Source organism: Aedes aegypti, chromosome 3 (assembly GCF_002204515.2).
Source record: "Aedes aegypti strain LVP_AGWG chromosome 3, AaegL5.0 Primary Assembly, whole genome shotgun sequence".
NCBI lineage: Eukaryota > Metazoa > Arthropoda > Insecta > Diptera > Culicidae > Aedes > Aedes aegypti.
The window spans coordinates 270,099,184-270,115,296 of NC_035109.1; the positions used below are offsets into that span (position 1 = coordinate 270,099,184).

A 16,113-nucleotide genomic window follows, 5' to 3' on the forward strand; every position below is an offset into this window, starting at 1 on the left:
AGTTATGCGAGAAATGAAAGTTATATCCTTCCTCTAAACGATGCCACTAAGTTTGATAAGTGTTCCAAGGGAAATATGATACATATCACGTTAAAAATTACCTAAGATTTATCAAATTTATGGCCTTTTTCACAAACTGTTTAGCTAGCTGACGAACGAGGAGTCTATCAATTTAAGAAAACCGAAAAAAACACCCTTTAGATTTAGCATAAGGACTAAAGGATCAATCACTAGAATGACCTAGTGTCAGAGAACGGTAGAATATTATTGATATTTTTTGAAGAATGATAAAGGATACCAACATACAATTTGTTCATTAAAATGAGGATCTTTAATATGCGAAAAATAATGCTTAACTTTGACAAGCAGATTTTCTTAGGAGTTTTTGGAAAAACTACTTAGTTCTTCAACCAAAAGCAATTTGTAAGATTTTATTTTTTCATTACATTGCAGAATAATAGTTGAACGATGCACAGAAAACCGGTTGCGATTTTATCAATAAATAAATAAAAAAAAAGACACTACACTTTAATCCTACCAGTGGGCTGTTTGCCCTTTGAAGGAAGCACCACACTGGACAACGGACTAGCATGCAACGCCCAGTGGCACAGTCGGAAAACATTCCTCTCGAAAAGTTTTCGGCCTGAAGCGGGAATCGAACCCACACTCCTTAGCACGGTGTGGCTAAATGCCTCGGTGACACTAACCGCACGGCTACGAAGCCCACTAATAAAAAAGATATAGCAAAAACAAAGTGTCCACTTTTTAAAATGAACAGTCCTTATTATAGTAATCAGTGACATGTAATTGGAATTCGAACGATGTGTTCGCCGATGGCGGCCTGGTTTCAGGGAGAACTGCTTAGTTGCAGAACGTTAAAGAGGAATCAGAAAACTATATTTTTTGAGCTAGCACTATCATGTGATGACATTTTTAAGCTATGAATGTGAAATATAGTGGCCATTTCCCTGTTGCAAGTCTTCGCCGAAAACATTATAATTTTATTTAAATCTGTTTCTGAGATACAATCGTCGTTTTTTTTACTATTTTTATAATAACCTCTCCCCGCTATAAACCATCCCCGTTCTGATTGTTTACACATTTTTCAGTTTAACTCAATTAAATTATCATTCCGAAACTGCAGAAAAAAAATAAATTCCGTTCAAACTTGAATTTGGGTTTCACATGACCCCACACAGACAACGTAAGTGTTACTTTGTGGAAACTAGACTCCATGTTAGATAAACAGGTATAATACGCTTCACCCTAAAAGAAAACTACAAACGACCATCGCTACAATAAATGTATTAATTATATCGTTTTTCACGTCAAGGTGTTGTTTGTTCAACTGGTCATGCTTCTGTTAGGTTTCATCGTGCGGTGTGACATTGGGCCTAGAGGGTGACTTTGACCACCCTTTTCGATGCATCTCATGGCTGCTATAAGTGTTAAAAAACTAATCCAGTGTCAATTTATAACGTGTTATTTAAATAGTTACTTTGTTTTTATTGTGTTAGTATTGATTGTCTGAAAAAAAGGAACAAAACTCACAATTGTTTTTTCATTTGAAATGAATTTTCCCGACGGTTCATTTGATATTTCCTTAAATAATTCATTTCATATTCCAAAAATAATTTCCTTGGATGATCTAGACAAATTTATTTACATAGAACCATAAGACACTATTATGTAAAAATAGTTAAGAATATTTCGAGGAATACATCGGTAGCTTTGAAAGTTATGCAATGGTTTTTATAAAATTACTGACGAAATGTCACGATAGAATTGCTGAAAGCCTAGTAAACTTACATCTTTTCACTTAATATGTACCAGTAGACTAGCACAAAATAAGCATTATGTGTATAGCATTCTTAACTCATGTTTGGAAATAAAAACATTCATCTAAGTTGGTAGAATGGAAAGATAATCATAATAAGAAAGAGAGGGTAAACTATTTAACTACTGCGCGATAAAAATGATTTACTCAATTATGAGTAATAAACTCAAAATATAGGTAGATGTTGTTTCCAGAGTGAGCTTTTTATACCACTTTCATGTGTTGCGGTGGCTGTCAATAAATGCTGTCATTTTCATTAGTAGCTTGTGGTTTATTCAGGTTTCAAGGGGTTCATTTATTATTATATCATTAATCATTAAGGCAGACGTATCATCATATGTAGCGATATTTGACCACTATTTCAACAGCATATCAATCGTTCTGCTATGCTTATGACATGCAAAGCTGTGTACTATCATGTTGCATATATTAGCGAGACAGCATCGTTCAGAGCTAAGCGTGAACAGGTTTGAACATTATAATTAAGTTTGACTGGTATAAAAATCGAAATCGAAAAAATAGCGCCTCAAAGTATGCATGCAAACACATTGCAGGAAAGCTACTTAAAGGTGTCAGAATCCACTAAAAAACCACAGTAGATAGGTGTACATTTGATAATCTTATAATCAAGCATCTTCTCGTAGAACTAACAGCCTGCTTCAATGCTTCATGTCATGCAATTAACATAAAATACCCTCATTGGGCGAAGGAAAACAAAAAAAAGGGTTTGACATCTCGAACAATTATCAATGAATAACGTGAATATAAAATATTTTAACTTTCAAAAATCACATTGAGGGCATTCAAGCCAAATGTAATTAAAATGTAAAATGTCTCTACCCCCTTATTAAAAGAAAATCAAAAGTTTGTCTTAAGAACAAGCTTTTGATATTCGAACAAATTTTCACGCCAGCTATGTTGTATGCTGTACCAATATGGACTTGCTGTAATACCAAGAAGAAAGAGAATTCAAAATAAAATTTTGAAAATGATTCTGAAGCTTCGTCCCTGGAATAGTACCAATGAGTTACATAGAATATCCAATGTTGAAACATTGGAACAAATGTCAAATAAAATAATTGATAATTTTAGGCACGTGAGAATTTCCGTGAGAAGCGTGAGAATTTCCGAGCATTAGCCACTCTAAAAGCCGTCAACATCTTTCGTCATCTGCAAACAAAATCTTGGAAACATGTTGGATTCGTTGACGGTAGGTCGACAAGATCATTAAACTAAGGCAAATCATTCAACATGGCGTGAACACCAGTTCCTCTCGAACTACTTTTATGTCAATTTCGAGGCGGCATACGATAGTACTGACCACGATTTTTCGTATGAAAATGACGTGGGAATAATTACTCAAAGTGCAAGTAATTTCAAGAAGGTACCTCAGGATCTTAATATCATCATTCTATTTATCTTAGTTTAATATATGAAAATATTAAATTGGAAGATTATTTATCTCAATATTCCTTTCACAGATGAAATTGTTGCTGAATCCAACAACCAAAACATCGTCATCAGGCACGTGGACATGAGCTCACTGGCGTCCGTTCGTAATTTTGCGAAGGAAATTCTCAGCACGGAATCTGTCATAGACGTCCTGATCCACAATGCAGGTGTTGCGCAAGGTCTCAAATCCAAAGTCACTTCAGACGGACTGGTGTTCTCTCTGGCCACCAACTACTACGGTCCGTTCCTGTTGACCCATCTTCTGATCAACATGTTGAAGAAATCCGACCAAGGACGAATCATCGTTGTATCCTCGAAACTGTACCAATACGCACACGTCAAACGAGACCTCAGCAATATCAACCCCATAAACTCTCAATACTCCGCCCCGACCCAACTGTACAATTTGTCGAAATTCATGGAAATTATGTTCACCCAGGAACTGGCCCGTCGTCTGCGGGGCACCCGCGTCACAGCAAACTGTCTCCATCCAGGAGTGATAGACACCGGTATCTGGCGCAACATCCCCTTCCCGTTGAACATAGTGTTCAAACCGATTCAATGGTGCTTCCGAACGCCAGAAGAAGGTGCCAGGACCACGGTTTACTTGACCGTCACACCGGAAGTGGACCAAATCAGCGGCAAGTACTTCCGTGGCTGCAAGGTAACGGAAATCAACCAAAGAGTTCAGGACGTTGCGCTTCAAGGAAAGCTGTGGGAAGCATCCAGAACGTTGGTCCAGCTTACAGATGAAGATCCGATGATTTAATGAATGAAGAACTTATTCATGAACATGAACAGCATTTTTTATCATAGTTTAAGGATGTAATCCATTAGCACGTAAAAACAGCTATATTTAAGTTTAGAATAATGAGTCGTGACAGTTCAAAACTTGTTACTGATAGGAAGTAGTATGGACTGCATATGATGTAGGAATACTTTTTGGGCGAAGGGTAGTTAATTTATGAACGTCCTTAATTTGTATTGGATTGAATTGGATCAAACTTTTCACACACAAGTGAGCCCTTTACGATAATAGTTCATTTGACAGCGCATAATTGATATTTGAAAGCAGTTAAAATATCAAGTTTGATGTTATTTCGAAAATGATCTACCTATAAACGCAAACACATCAGCAAAAACTAATTGAGTACAAAAAAGAATTTCCGATGATTTTGCAAAAAGTTCATTTGTAAGTTTCTTTCAATGCAATCAAATCTAATGAAAAAAGTAATTTTAAATATACCATTATTTAGGAATCGCTCATTTTAATTTGTTTTTATTCATAAACCAAGATAAACCATCAAATTGACGACTTAACGCTATCTATGATACGTTCGAGAAGGATTTACTTAATAGTTAGTTCAGAAAACACGCTTTTATATATGATAGTGACAATATGTACAAAAATTGAAGCAGTATACGTTCACTCACTATTGCCATAAGCTGGTTCCGATTTCAAATGTTCAATCAATAGACTGGATACAAAATAAAGCTTTTTTTTATGTGTATTTTTGTGTTCTAACGTAGAAATATTTCCTTAGCCACCGGTAAACTGATCACCACTTCGAAACTTTTTGTTCAAATTTGCTTAGATATTTTCAAAATATTTTCGTCAAAACCAGTAGGGGGAAGATCCGTCAGAACCGAACAATACCCAATACCATGGAAATCATGGTCTAATCAAATAGTGTTGGAAGAAAATAATGCTATCATGAAGAGTAACGTTTACGCGAAATATCACATTAGGGCGGTTCAAAATTTTAAAAAGTTTGAAAATCCAATATCCCATATCATTCTTACCATCATCACCATTCAGCTTTTAAGGTGGTGATTTAAAGGTGGTCTCAAAACGAAGTAGGTTTATATGTAAATAGCTATGAAGGAATTTTAAAAAATGTTCCAAACACGTTAGTACTGGAATGTAAGTACAAACTAATCATCTCATAGTAGAAAAATCATTCTTCTAGCCACAATAAATAAATTTGCTGAAGGGGAAAATTCAATCAGACGGATAGCAGAAGAAATAATCATGAATTCGTTAGCTATTATTTGGTTTAATATGGGATTATACTGCCGTGCATTGCAAATTAGTCCCATATGTAAAAAGTAGGCATTGAGAAAATGGCCTGTGAAGTTTCCAAACTCTTTTTGCATGCGAATATTCAAAAAAATCCAGAGGATTGGAACATGTTCATATCTTAATGAAACTTTGACAATTGGCTGTTTACTATGATATCTTTCCAAGAAAAATATGAAAATGATCAAAACACGGTTCATTTTTATATTAAAAGGTGCGGAAATCTGTAGTGGGACTGATATGCGATTACTTTTCATTATAGGACAATAAAATTTGAAAAATGAGTTTTCACTATGGGATGATAATTTTGTAATTACATTACAATACTAGCGTGTTTGGAACATTTCTCAAACTTTTTCCATAGTAATTTCCACATGAACCTGCAATGTCTTTGGGTTACCTCTAAATCGCCACCGAAAGAGCCGAAAATTTCACAGAACTCTAATTTTAGGGTAAGGATGGTGAAGAATATATGGGAGATTAAATTTTCAAAGATTTCTAAATTTTTAAATCGCCCAAATATCACATCCTTGAAATATGCATGCATTCTTGAAAAAGTAGAGATTATAAATCTACGAGCTGTTTAGTGGAATACATATAAATAGATGAAAAAACCGAATTTAGTACTCGACACTGAAGACGACCTTACAGTTGAGGTTGACATACGCGTATCTGTCAAAAGATACCCTGACAACCAAAATGTACGTATAACGAAATCACCTGGAGCCTTTGTATGTGCAAAATTTCACTTATACGATGTCGCAAAAAGGCCTTCTACGTACAAAAGTGGAGGCGTTATGCGTGCATATATTATGTGATGAATAATAACATACAATGCGAGTGTATAAATATCCTACCGAACTAACTTGTGATATTATGCGACTGAACTTATGATAACAAATGTTGATTTGCCAGCTGCTACGGATTGATTCGACTTACTTTGTACGAGTGTACGGGACGAAACAAAATGTACAAATGAACTCAGAAAAGAAGTGTTTTATGCGAGGAAACTTATCACTCTGACGAGTTTATCCACGGTGTTATGCGGGTTTCATGTAATTAGTATGAATAAACGTGTTATAACGTGAACTTTCATGCGATTTCTGGTTGTCTGGGTAAGGATGCCATTCACTAGCTCAAGAACAATAAAGCTGCTGGTAAGGATGTTATCGGAGCTGATCTCATAAAGATGGGTCCGGAGAGGCTGGCCATTTGTTTGCACCGGCTGATAAGCACAATCTGGGAAACAGAACAGCTACCGGAGAAGTGGAAGGAAGGGACAAGTTAGATTGTGAGAACTTTCGAGCGATCACCATTTTAAATGCGGCCTACAACGTATTATCCCAGGTCATCTTCCGTTGTCTGTCACCTGTTGTAAACGAGTTCGTGGTAAGTTATCAAGTCGGCTTCGTTGACGGCCGATCGACAACGGACCAGATTTTTACTGTACGGCAAATCCTCCAAAAATGTCGTGAATACCAGGTCCCAACGCATCACCTTTTCATCGATTTTAAAACGGCATACGATATTATCGACCGTGTAGAGCTATGGAAAATCGTGGACGAGAACAGCTTTTCCGGGAAGCTCACGAGACTGATAAGAGCGACGATGGAAGGTGTGTAAAATTGTGTTTAAGATTTCAGGCGAACACTCCAGTGATGGACTTTCGTGCCTGTTGTTCAATATTGCGCTAGAAGGTGTTATGCGGAGAGCCGGGCTAAACAGCCGGGGTACGATTTTTACGAGATCCAGTCAATTTGTTATCTTCGCGGATGATATGGACATTGTCGGCAGAACATTTGAAAAGGTGGCAGATCTGAACACCCACCTGGAACGCGAGGCAGCAAAAGTTGGAATGGTGGTGAATGCGTCCAAGGCAAAGTACATGCTAGCTGGTGGAGCCGAGCGCGACAGGGCTCGGCTAGGTAGCAGTGTTTCGATAGACGGGGATACGTTCGAGGTGGTCGACGAGTTCGTCTACCTTGGATCCTTGCTGACGGCTGAAAATAACGTTAGCCGTGAAATACGGAGGCGCATCATCAGTGGAAGTCGGGCCTACTATGGCCTCCACAAGAAGCTGCGGTCAAAAAAGATTCACGCCCGCACCAAATGTACCATGTGCAAAACGCTCATAAGGCCGGTAGTCCTCTATGGGCATGAAACGTGGACGATGCTCGAGGAGGACCTGCAAGCCCTTGGAGTCTTCGAACGTCGGGTGCTTAGGACGATCTTTGGCGGTGTGCAGGAAAACGGTGTGTGGCGGCGAAGGATGAACCACGAGCTCGCCCAACTCTACGGCGAACCCAGTATCCAGAAGGAGGCCAAAGCTTGAAGGATACGATGGACAGGGCATGTTGCAAGAATGCCGGACAGCAACCCTGCAAAGATGGTGTTCGCTTCGGATCCGGTTGGTACAAAAAGGCGTGGAGCGCAGCAAGCTAGGTGGGCGAATCAAGTGCGTATCGATTAGGCGAGCGTGAGGCAGAACCGAGGATGGAGAGATGCGGTCACGAACCGAGTATTGTGGCGTGAGATTGTTGATGTAGTGTTATCTGTTTAGATGTTAACTTAATAAATGAATGGAGGGCATTAAAATGTACCTGATTTGGAATTTTGAAGGGCGTTAAGATTCATCTGCTATACATAGAATTAGGGCAAATTATTTGAGGGCGTTCATACAGCTTGAAATTTTTGATTGATGGTCTACAGGGCGTTAAGATGTACTTGATCTACTTGAGGCAATGTCAAATTACTCCAGGGAGTCGGTACTGCTTTACAAATTCGATTAACATCATACGGGGAGTTTTGAAGCACCTGATCTACATGGGATAATGTTAAATTACTCCAGGGTGTTGATCAAGCTCGGAATTTTCAATTGATATTCAACAGGGTGTTAAGATGCACCTGATTTACGCGAAGTAAGATCTAATTACTCATAGACGTTAATAGAGTTTGATCTTTTGAATTGATCTCCTACAGGGCGTTAGTATGGGGGCCTTCCTTAGCCGAGTGGTTAAAGTCCGCGGCTACAAAGCAAAGCCATGCTGAAGGTGTCTGGGTTCGAATCCCGGTCGGTCCAGGATCTTTTCGTAAAGGAAATTTCCTTGACTTCCCTGGGCATAGAGTATCATCGTACCTGCCACACGATATACGAATGCGAAAATGGCAACTTTGGCAAAGAAAGCTCTCAGTTAATAACTGTGGAAGTGCTCATAAGAACACTAAGCTGAGAAGCAGGCTCTGTCCCAGTGAGGACGTAAATGCCAAGAAGTAGTAGTAGTAGGGCGTTAGTATGCACCTTATCTTTACCAAACAAGGTAAAAATACTCCAGGGCGTTAATACAGCTGGGTAATTTTGATTGAGATCTTTGCGAGATCAGGAGTATCTTAACGCAATGTAGAAATGGCGTTAAAATTCTCCTGATCTCGCAAAAATCTATCTGGTGTAAAGTTAAATTACTTCACGGCGTTGATACAGCTTGACAATTTAGATTGATGTCACACAAAGCGTTAAGAAGCGCCTGATCTACATAAGGTCAAATTACTCCAGAGCGTAGGTTAAGTTTTGATTAATGTCTTATGGGCAATAGTTTTAAGCTGATTTCACAAACCTCTATCACATTACCAACATTTTTAAAGAATTCGGGTGAACATTGTAAAAATAATCTGAGAAAATCTTCTAAGTCGTCGACTAAGCGTGACTAAGCAAGATGACAGGGCTGATAGACGTTGTTGTGAGCCGCTCCTAACATGGAGTGCAGAATCTCCAGGTTTGCAATAGGGTCTATTTTATTCCTGCAGGTACGCGAGGTACCAATGGTACGCCATACCCAGCCATTTACCGTGCCGAATATATATGTTAATTATATAAAAATTGAATTACCAAAACAAATCATAACATTGGAGTGAAAATTCTAGACAGTTCAATCAATAATGGTTTCTGCGTTGGTGTACATACACGTTACATGTCGCCAACACTACTTAAAGAGTGCTGGTGGAAAATATAGAAAGAGATCAGCTGTTCCGAGCAAAATCAAACGGCAGTATTTTCCACCAGCAAATTTGCGCATGTGTTCGTAACACCGCTCGGCAAGAGCTCAATAAACGTAAAAGATTGCCTTCTAAGACCTAACTATAAAATCTGCAGGCAAGAAATGTCAAATCCGAATCATTCCTTATTTTTTTATAGCTAGCGTAAATACTGCTTTTAATCAAATAGTTTTGCGTTAAAATGCGATGTTACAACAGTTCTTGTCAATCACAGTCGATAAGTTTGTTAAAAACTCAACTCAAAATTTATTTATTTTTCAAATAGGTGTTTCTAAGAATTTTTTTTTCAGTTTGGTTGGGTTAAAACATAACGATGTAAACACAAACTAAATTTCGTTTTGTATTTATTATTTCTACCTTATGCTCCAAAAGAAATCCTTCCTTGCTGAGAACTAGTCAGACATTTTTGCTATGAGCCTAGTAGTGACAATCTCTTTGAAAAGCTTCAAAAAATGCCGATATTCAAGGAACAAAATGAGAGTGTCAAATTTCAAAGGGGCAGAAACCGTTACTAATTGCATAAGGTATATTGTGTTTGAATCTGATCGTTTTAAATCACTCATCTTTTTAAACTTAAAATCTATAATGCCAAATTATAATTATGCCAAACGACTTTATATTTATTTATATTTATATTTATACCATTTTGATCCATATTACGAATACTTAAGGCATCAGTGAAGGCCTTCAAAACGCTTTAAAGATTTAGATTCCGTAACACCATAATTTTCAATAAATACAAATGTGTGGGTCTCTAATGATTCTTATTCCGGACGCTACCTTACTTTTGCCTCATATTCCGGACACTTTGTTTCGAATTCTAGACAGCATATGAAAATCATAAATATAAAAATCGAGTCATCAAATGCTAAACCCCTAATGCGACGTCTGAAGCAGTTGGACATTATATTTTTTATAAATACCTATGGATTATGCTTATTAAAACGAGTCTAGAAAATGAGAACTTTTGAACACCAAAATTTTATATAATATGAATCAAAACGGTAATTCTCTCTAGTGCAGCGTACTTGTTTTAAAAAAAAATCGGATACAATATGATTATTGTGCTCCCAAACCATTCCCTTTCCCTCCAGCCAACACCTCGGTCCAGTGCAAAAGTGATAATGAGTGTTTCTGCGTACCCATCCGAGTGCAGTCAGTCTTCGAGCATCATCGTGAGCGTCATCTTCGCACTATGAAAAGCTATTTACGCTATTCATTAAATTCCTCCAACACAAATACTTGCGTTGCAAGCGAACTCTTGAAGACGCAAAACGAAGCGGCAAAGAATGCATTATCTTCTCGCCTTTCCTTTCTTTATTCTCGCGAAATCTCAACTCAAGTCTCCTTACACTTTCTGCGCCGCTTGAGGACTACCCACTGGAAAATGGCAGTTAATGTAATTTTCTTGTAAAATTAATCCATGCTCCGTCTTGCGGAAGAATGCAAATCTTAACTTTGGTGGTTCGTCCTCCCACGCTTACCAGAAGTGGCTCTACGCCGGGAAACGCCATTCATTTTGGCACTCGTTATATCGTTGCAACGTTGTCTAACTTGAGGATGGAAACACAAAAATGTTGCTTCCCGTTCGGGAGACGTTTCCTCTGAAGGAACAGGAAACGCATAAGTGTGTATAATTTAAGTTGGCGAAACTATCACCAAAGTCAAATTCTGCAGGATTTCCCCTGACAGGCCAAAGTTCTGCTACGGGAAGTGGGGGTAAGACCGGCCGCCTAAGAAATTTAATTCATATATCAAAATCTTAAAGCATATATCAAAAACAAGATTTCATACCAATGAAAACAGCAAAGTACTAAAAAATAATTTTTATATGCTAGGTTAATATTTATGCTTATCAATGTAAAGCAATTGAGTTTATATGACAACTACCGAAAAGCTAAACATTACATATAATTTGCAATTGAATTAGATCTAATCCAATTGCACATTATATGTAATGTTTAGCTTTTCGGTAGTTGTTAAACTTCCACTCGGCTGGTTGGCCATAAACCACGATTCATAATTAAAAAACAAGTGTGAATTTATATGACCTTTTGAAATCTTAAACACAAAAACAAGAAGGTATGGATAACCATAAAAATAAGCATAAATATTGTAGGAAACACTACTTTTACTTCTATTATAACATCTACAACGACAACGTAGCTTGACTTGCGGCCGAATATCCACGGGATAATAGAGGATACTTTAATTATTGCAATAAATTATTCTATCCTGCTATTCCATAAATATATCTGAACAGACGCTTATATATAAAGGCCAGAATGCTTATAATCACCTTGAGACAAGCATATTATACAAAATACAATTGGATTTGGATTGTTTCATTTCAAACTGAGTTTCCTTATGTAACGTTGTTCATATTATGAACTATATTAAAAATTTGCTATATTTTTTATTGGAGGCAGATTTACCCCGACGCTCTATTTTGTGTTCAAAGTCACAAGGTCCACAATCGACTTTAAGAACTTAGGAAAACACAAATTTTCATACAAAAACATTAATGATATCTATTTTAGTTCACAAGTTATTGAAGTATTTATTAAAAAAAAATCTTTGTCTTCCATGGCATTTTATTAGAGTTACAAAAATAACAAATCTTTTATATTTCGATATAGGGAGACTCACGGCTTCGGCACCTTGCGACTATTATCGGCATCCAAATTTCAAACGCCAAATACACAGTATTTTACTATCAAAACACACCAATGAAAACATTCAGATGATTTTTCGTTCTGTCAGCTACCAGCTAACGAGATTTCCGAGACGGAACAAACAATTTCGCCAAAGATGCCAGCAACTCAAATGAACACGCCTCAGAATGCGACTGATTTGGAGCTGCCGAAGTGATTCGTTTGCAGCTCTTATGGGAAAGCTGCCGAACAGAATGAGGCTGCCAACAATAGTCACACTGACAAGAGATGTTCGCAGCGTTGTAAAAACGTTTCCTAAAAGCTTTTAACAAGTCTGTTGGTGTGAATCGATTAAGGATTGATCAGCGCATAAATGTAAACAAACAAACACGTAATTGGTCTGCTGATGTCCGAAAAAATCACATGAGAAGCGCGGCATCGGCTTAGATTGCCGAAAATACGTAAATTCCCCTAATATAGAATTTCATTTTGTCTTTTGAATGCCGTCAAAAGATAATTTTTCATGAGAGATATTCACATTCAAAGTTGACGTGTTTTTGCAAGTAAAACAACAATAACTTCCAAACGGAAAAAGGTATCGAGTTCTTTCACTCACCAAATTACGCATTTTTCAAAGCTTCAAAAATGTTTCATAAAGTATTTTGATGAGATTTTAGAATCGAAAATGTAGGAACCAGAAAACCAGTGTTTTTAACCACCCTATGCCATCATCGGATAAAAGTTCTAAATCGGTCAATTTAAGAGCTACAAAAACATCTACAGTCAAAGCTCGTTATAACGACAACTTTTATTGCGACAAAAGCTCTCTATAGTGACAATTTTCGGTCCCATGAAAAATATTTCAATGTTATAACTATTCTCTATAACAACATTTCTCTATTGCGACGGTCCCTTGCGATGTCGTTATAACGCGCTTCGACTGTATTTACAAAGTCGCTTGAAATTGAATGATCTATAACTTTGCTGAAGCATGTACACTACATTTTATATAAATGAGAAAATTGATTATACCATTTCTATGAAGATATAGACTACCTAAATCTTCAATAACAAAAGATCGCTTTCGTCTAATGTTTCATTCCAAAGCTCAAAATGCATCTTTCAGCGCAAAACTGGTAAATATTTGCAAAGTGTCCTCTTTCCCGAAGCTAGTGCTTTCGGATTGTCCATGGCAGTGGTTGATGTGATCAAAAACGCTCAAAATCACCCTGGTTGTCCACTGAATATGAGTTTAGTTTGACATTCCTCCACCATGTGAGCTACATGCCCACCGCAGCCTGTCGTGTTTTATACGCTTAATAATATCCATTTCTCTGGAGACCGGGAATAACTCGTGAATCATGTAATTCAGTGGTCACCAAACTGCGGCCCGCGGGCCGCATGCGGCCCTCGAGAAGGTTTTGTGCGGCCCGCAAATGGATTTTGAGTATTAATGTGATGCGGCCCGCATGTTATTATCCTGCTGATGTTTAATACTTTGCTCTTGCAACTTTGTTCTAGGAAAGTCAGTCATTGAAATCATGTAAAATGTTTCTGCGTTTATCCATTTTCATTGCATAAGGAGTAATATGAAATTGACTGTGACTCATTCAAAGGTTCAAAGTTCATGAAAAACCTGATAGCTTAGGAATTTTAAAATAATGCAAAAAGTCTTCAAATCTCTCCGTTGAACATATTTCAGTTTAAAAAATTGAACCAGGATCTTCGTCTTGCAGAGGTATCCGCAGCACGCTGATATTTTTACAATGATTTTTTTTTTTAATTTTGACTTCAAAAATGCCTCCTATTTCTGTAAAACTTTGAAAATTATGTTATTTGAAATATTTGAATATGGATTGATTTTTGAATGGTTGAGGAGCCCAAATGCAAAGAGATGTACAATATTGAACAATACATTTTCAACTTACAGGGGACGTACCTGGTGTAGGGGTTAGAACACACGCCTCTCACGCCGAGGACCTGGGATCGAATCCCGAGATAGTCACTAAAAATTTCAGTAGTGACGACTTCCTTTGGAAGGGAAGTAAAGCCGTTGGTCCCGAGATGAACTAGCCCAGGGCTGAAAATCTCGTTAATAAAGATAGAAAAAAATACAGCTTTTTCAACCTTCTATACAAAATGGTAAACTTTTGTGGGATAAATCTCATTTATATATAGTCTGATATGAATAAAACTTACACAGCATTCCGAACATTACTTACGTGTCAACATTTTCAAAATATCAAAAATCGAAAAAAAAGAGATTAAAATTAATATCAATCCGATTGAAGTGAATTTCGCAAAAAAAAAATCAAACTACAGTTATTAGATGTTATCAATATATTCCAATTTTTTGTTTTGTGTAAATTTTGAAATTTGTTGAAAAATTTACCGTTACTGCTTTTAACTCGTAAAAGAAAAAAAATGTTACAAGTATCTGTTAAAATTCAGGCTATGTTAAAATATGATATAAATCGATCCTTAAAAACAAATTAGATGAAACCCTCTAGAACAGACTATTTTGTATTATTAATCAAAAATGTTTAAAATACATTGCCCAATAATAATTTGTGTAAGTGACATGTTGATCGAATTTGAATAAAGTGTAGTAATAAAGCTCTGTTCCTAGCTTTTAAAAAGTATTTGAAAGTGAGTTTTTTTTGCATTGAATTATTTTATATTGGCTAACATAATGCATAAAAAACTTGGCATTGTTTCTCTGTAACCTTATTTATGTCTTTGCTTCCAAATCCCCCTGCTTTGATCATAAAGTTCCCAAAAATGTATTATCCGTTTTCATAGAAATAGTGTTTTTGCAATCCCATTGAAAGCTGTTAAAATTAATCGTTATAAATTTTGCGGCCCGCGACTTATTTTGAAAGCGTTGAGATGGTCCGTGTACTTGGTTAGGCTGAGGACCACTGATGTAATTTTTCAATTTACTGCCGAGTATTGTTTGCAGCACTTAACGACCCCAAAAGCTCTCCGGTCGAGCTCTTTCGTAATTGAGCCTTATAACGCTATGCAGAACAATAGTTTTGAAAGTGCATCGCTCTGGTTCAATTCGTCTAAGGTTACGAAGCATGTTGAAATCTCATCCGCATCCCGTATACTCGATTTACCCCGAGTCCAAGATGGCGACCTGTGGTTGAAAAAATCGTTGGAAACTTAAGAAACATGAGTATTTTCGGAACAGGCACGACGAGGGGATAACGAAAATAGATGTTCGACACCATTTTTGAATTCAAGGTGGTGACCTCCGGTTGGAAAATATCGTTAGAAAATTCATGCAATATGAGTATTTTCGGAACGGGCAAGACGAGGGGATGACGAAAATCTATGTCCAACGCCATTTTGGAATCCAAGATGGCGACCTCTGGTTGGGGTAAACCGTTGGAACCCATGCAATATATTTTAATATATTTTCGGAACAGGTACGACGAGGGGATGACGAAAATCGATGTTCGAAACCATTTCGGAATCCAAGATGGCGACATCTGGGGGAAACCGTTGAAAACCCATGCAATATGGGTATTTTCGGAACGGGCACGACTAGGGGATGACGAAAATTGATGTCCTACGCCATTTTGGAATCCAAGATGGCGACATCTGAATGAAAAAATCGTTGGAAACTTAAGAAATATAGGTATTTTCGGAACAGGCACGACTAGGGGATGACGAAAATAGATGTTCGACACCATTTTTTAATTCAAGGTGGTGACCTCCGGTTGGAGAAAATCGTTAGAAAATCCATGCAATATGGATATTTTCGGAACGGGCACAACGAGGGGATGACGAAAATCGATATCCGACGCCATTTTGAAATCCAAGATAACGACCTACGTTTGGAGAGAATTGTTGACGAAAATCGATGTCTGGCGCCATTTTTAAATTCAATCCACCAAAACATCAATTACCGAAGTCTGTTTTTACGCATATTTATTTGACGTCACTTGTTTAACGAAGTAAATTCATGAACATCAGTACAGATCAGTACATTGATCCATTTGCATATATTGAGGCGAAGTAGGCCGTCATTA

At 37.3% G+C, this 16,113-nt stretch overlaps 1 protein-coding gene across 4 annotated transcripts in view; it reads left to right on the forward strand.

Moving 5' to 3' along the window:
* LOC5577233 (retinol dehydrogenase 14) overlaps positions 1-4,800 on the forward strand; it is a 69,535-nt gene extending 64,735 nt beyond the window's left edge. For all 4 annotated transcript variants that reach the window (XM_021849545.1, XM_021849546.1, XM_021849547.1 and 1 more), the window contains exon 4: positions 3,319-4,800. In XM_021849545.1, coding sequence (XP_021705237.1) covers positions 3,319-4,058 — 740 coding nt within the window. In that variant the 3' untranslated portion in view covers positions 4,059-4,800. The remainder of the gene's footprint in view (positions 1-3,318) is intronic.
* Positions 4,801-16,113: the final 11,313 nt, after the last annotated feature.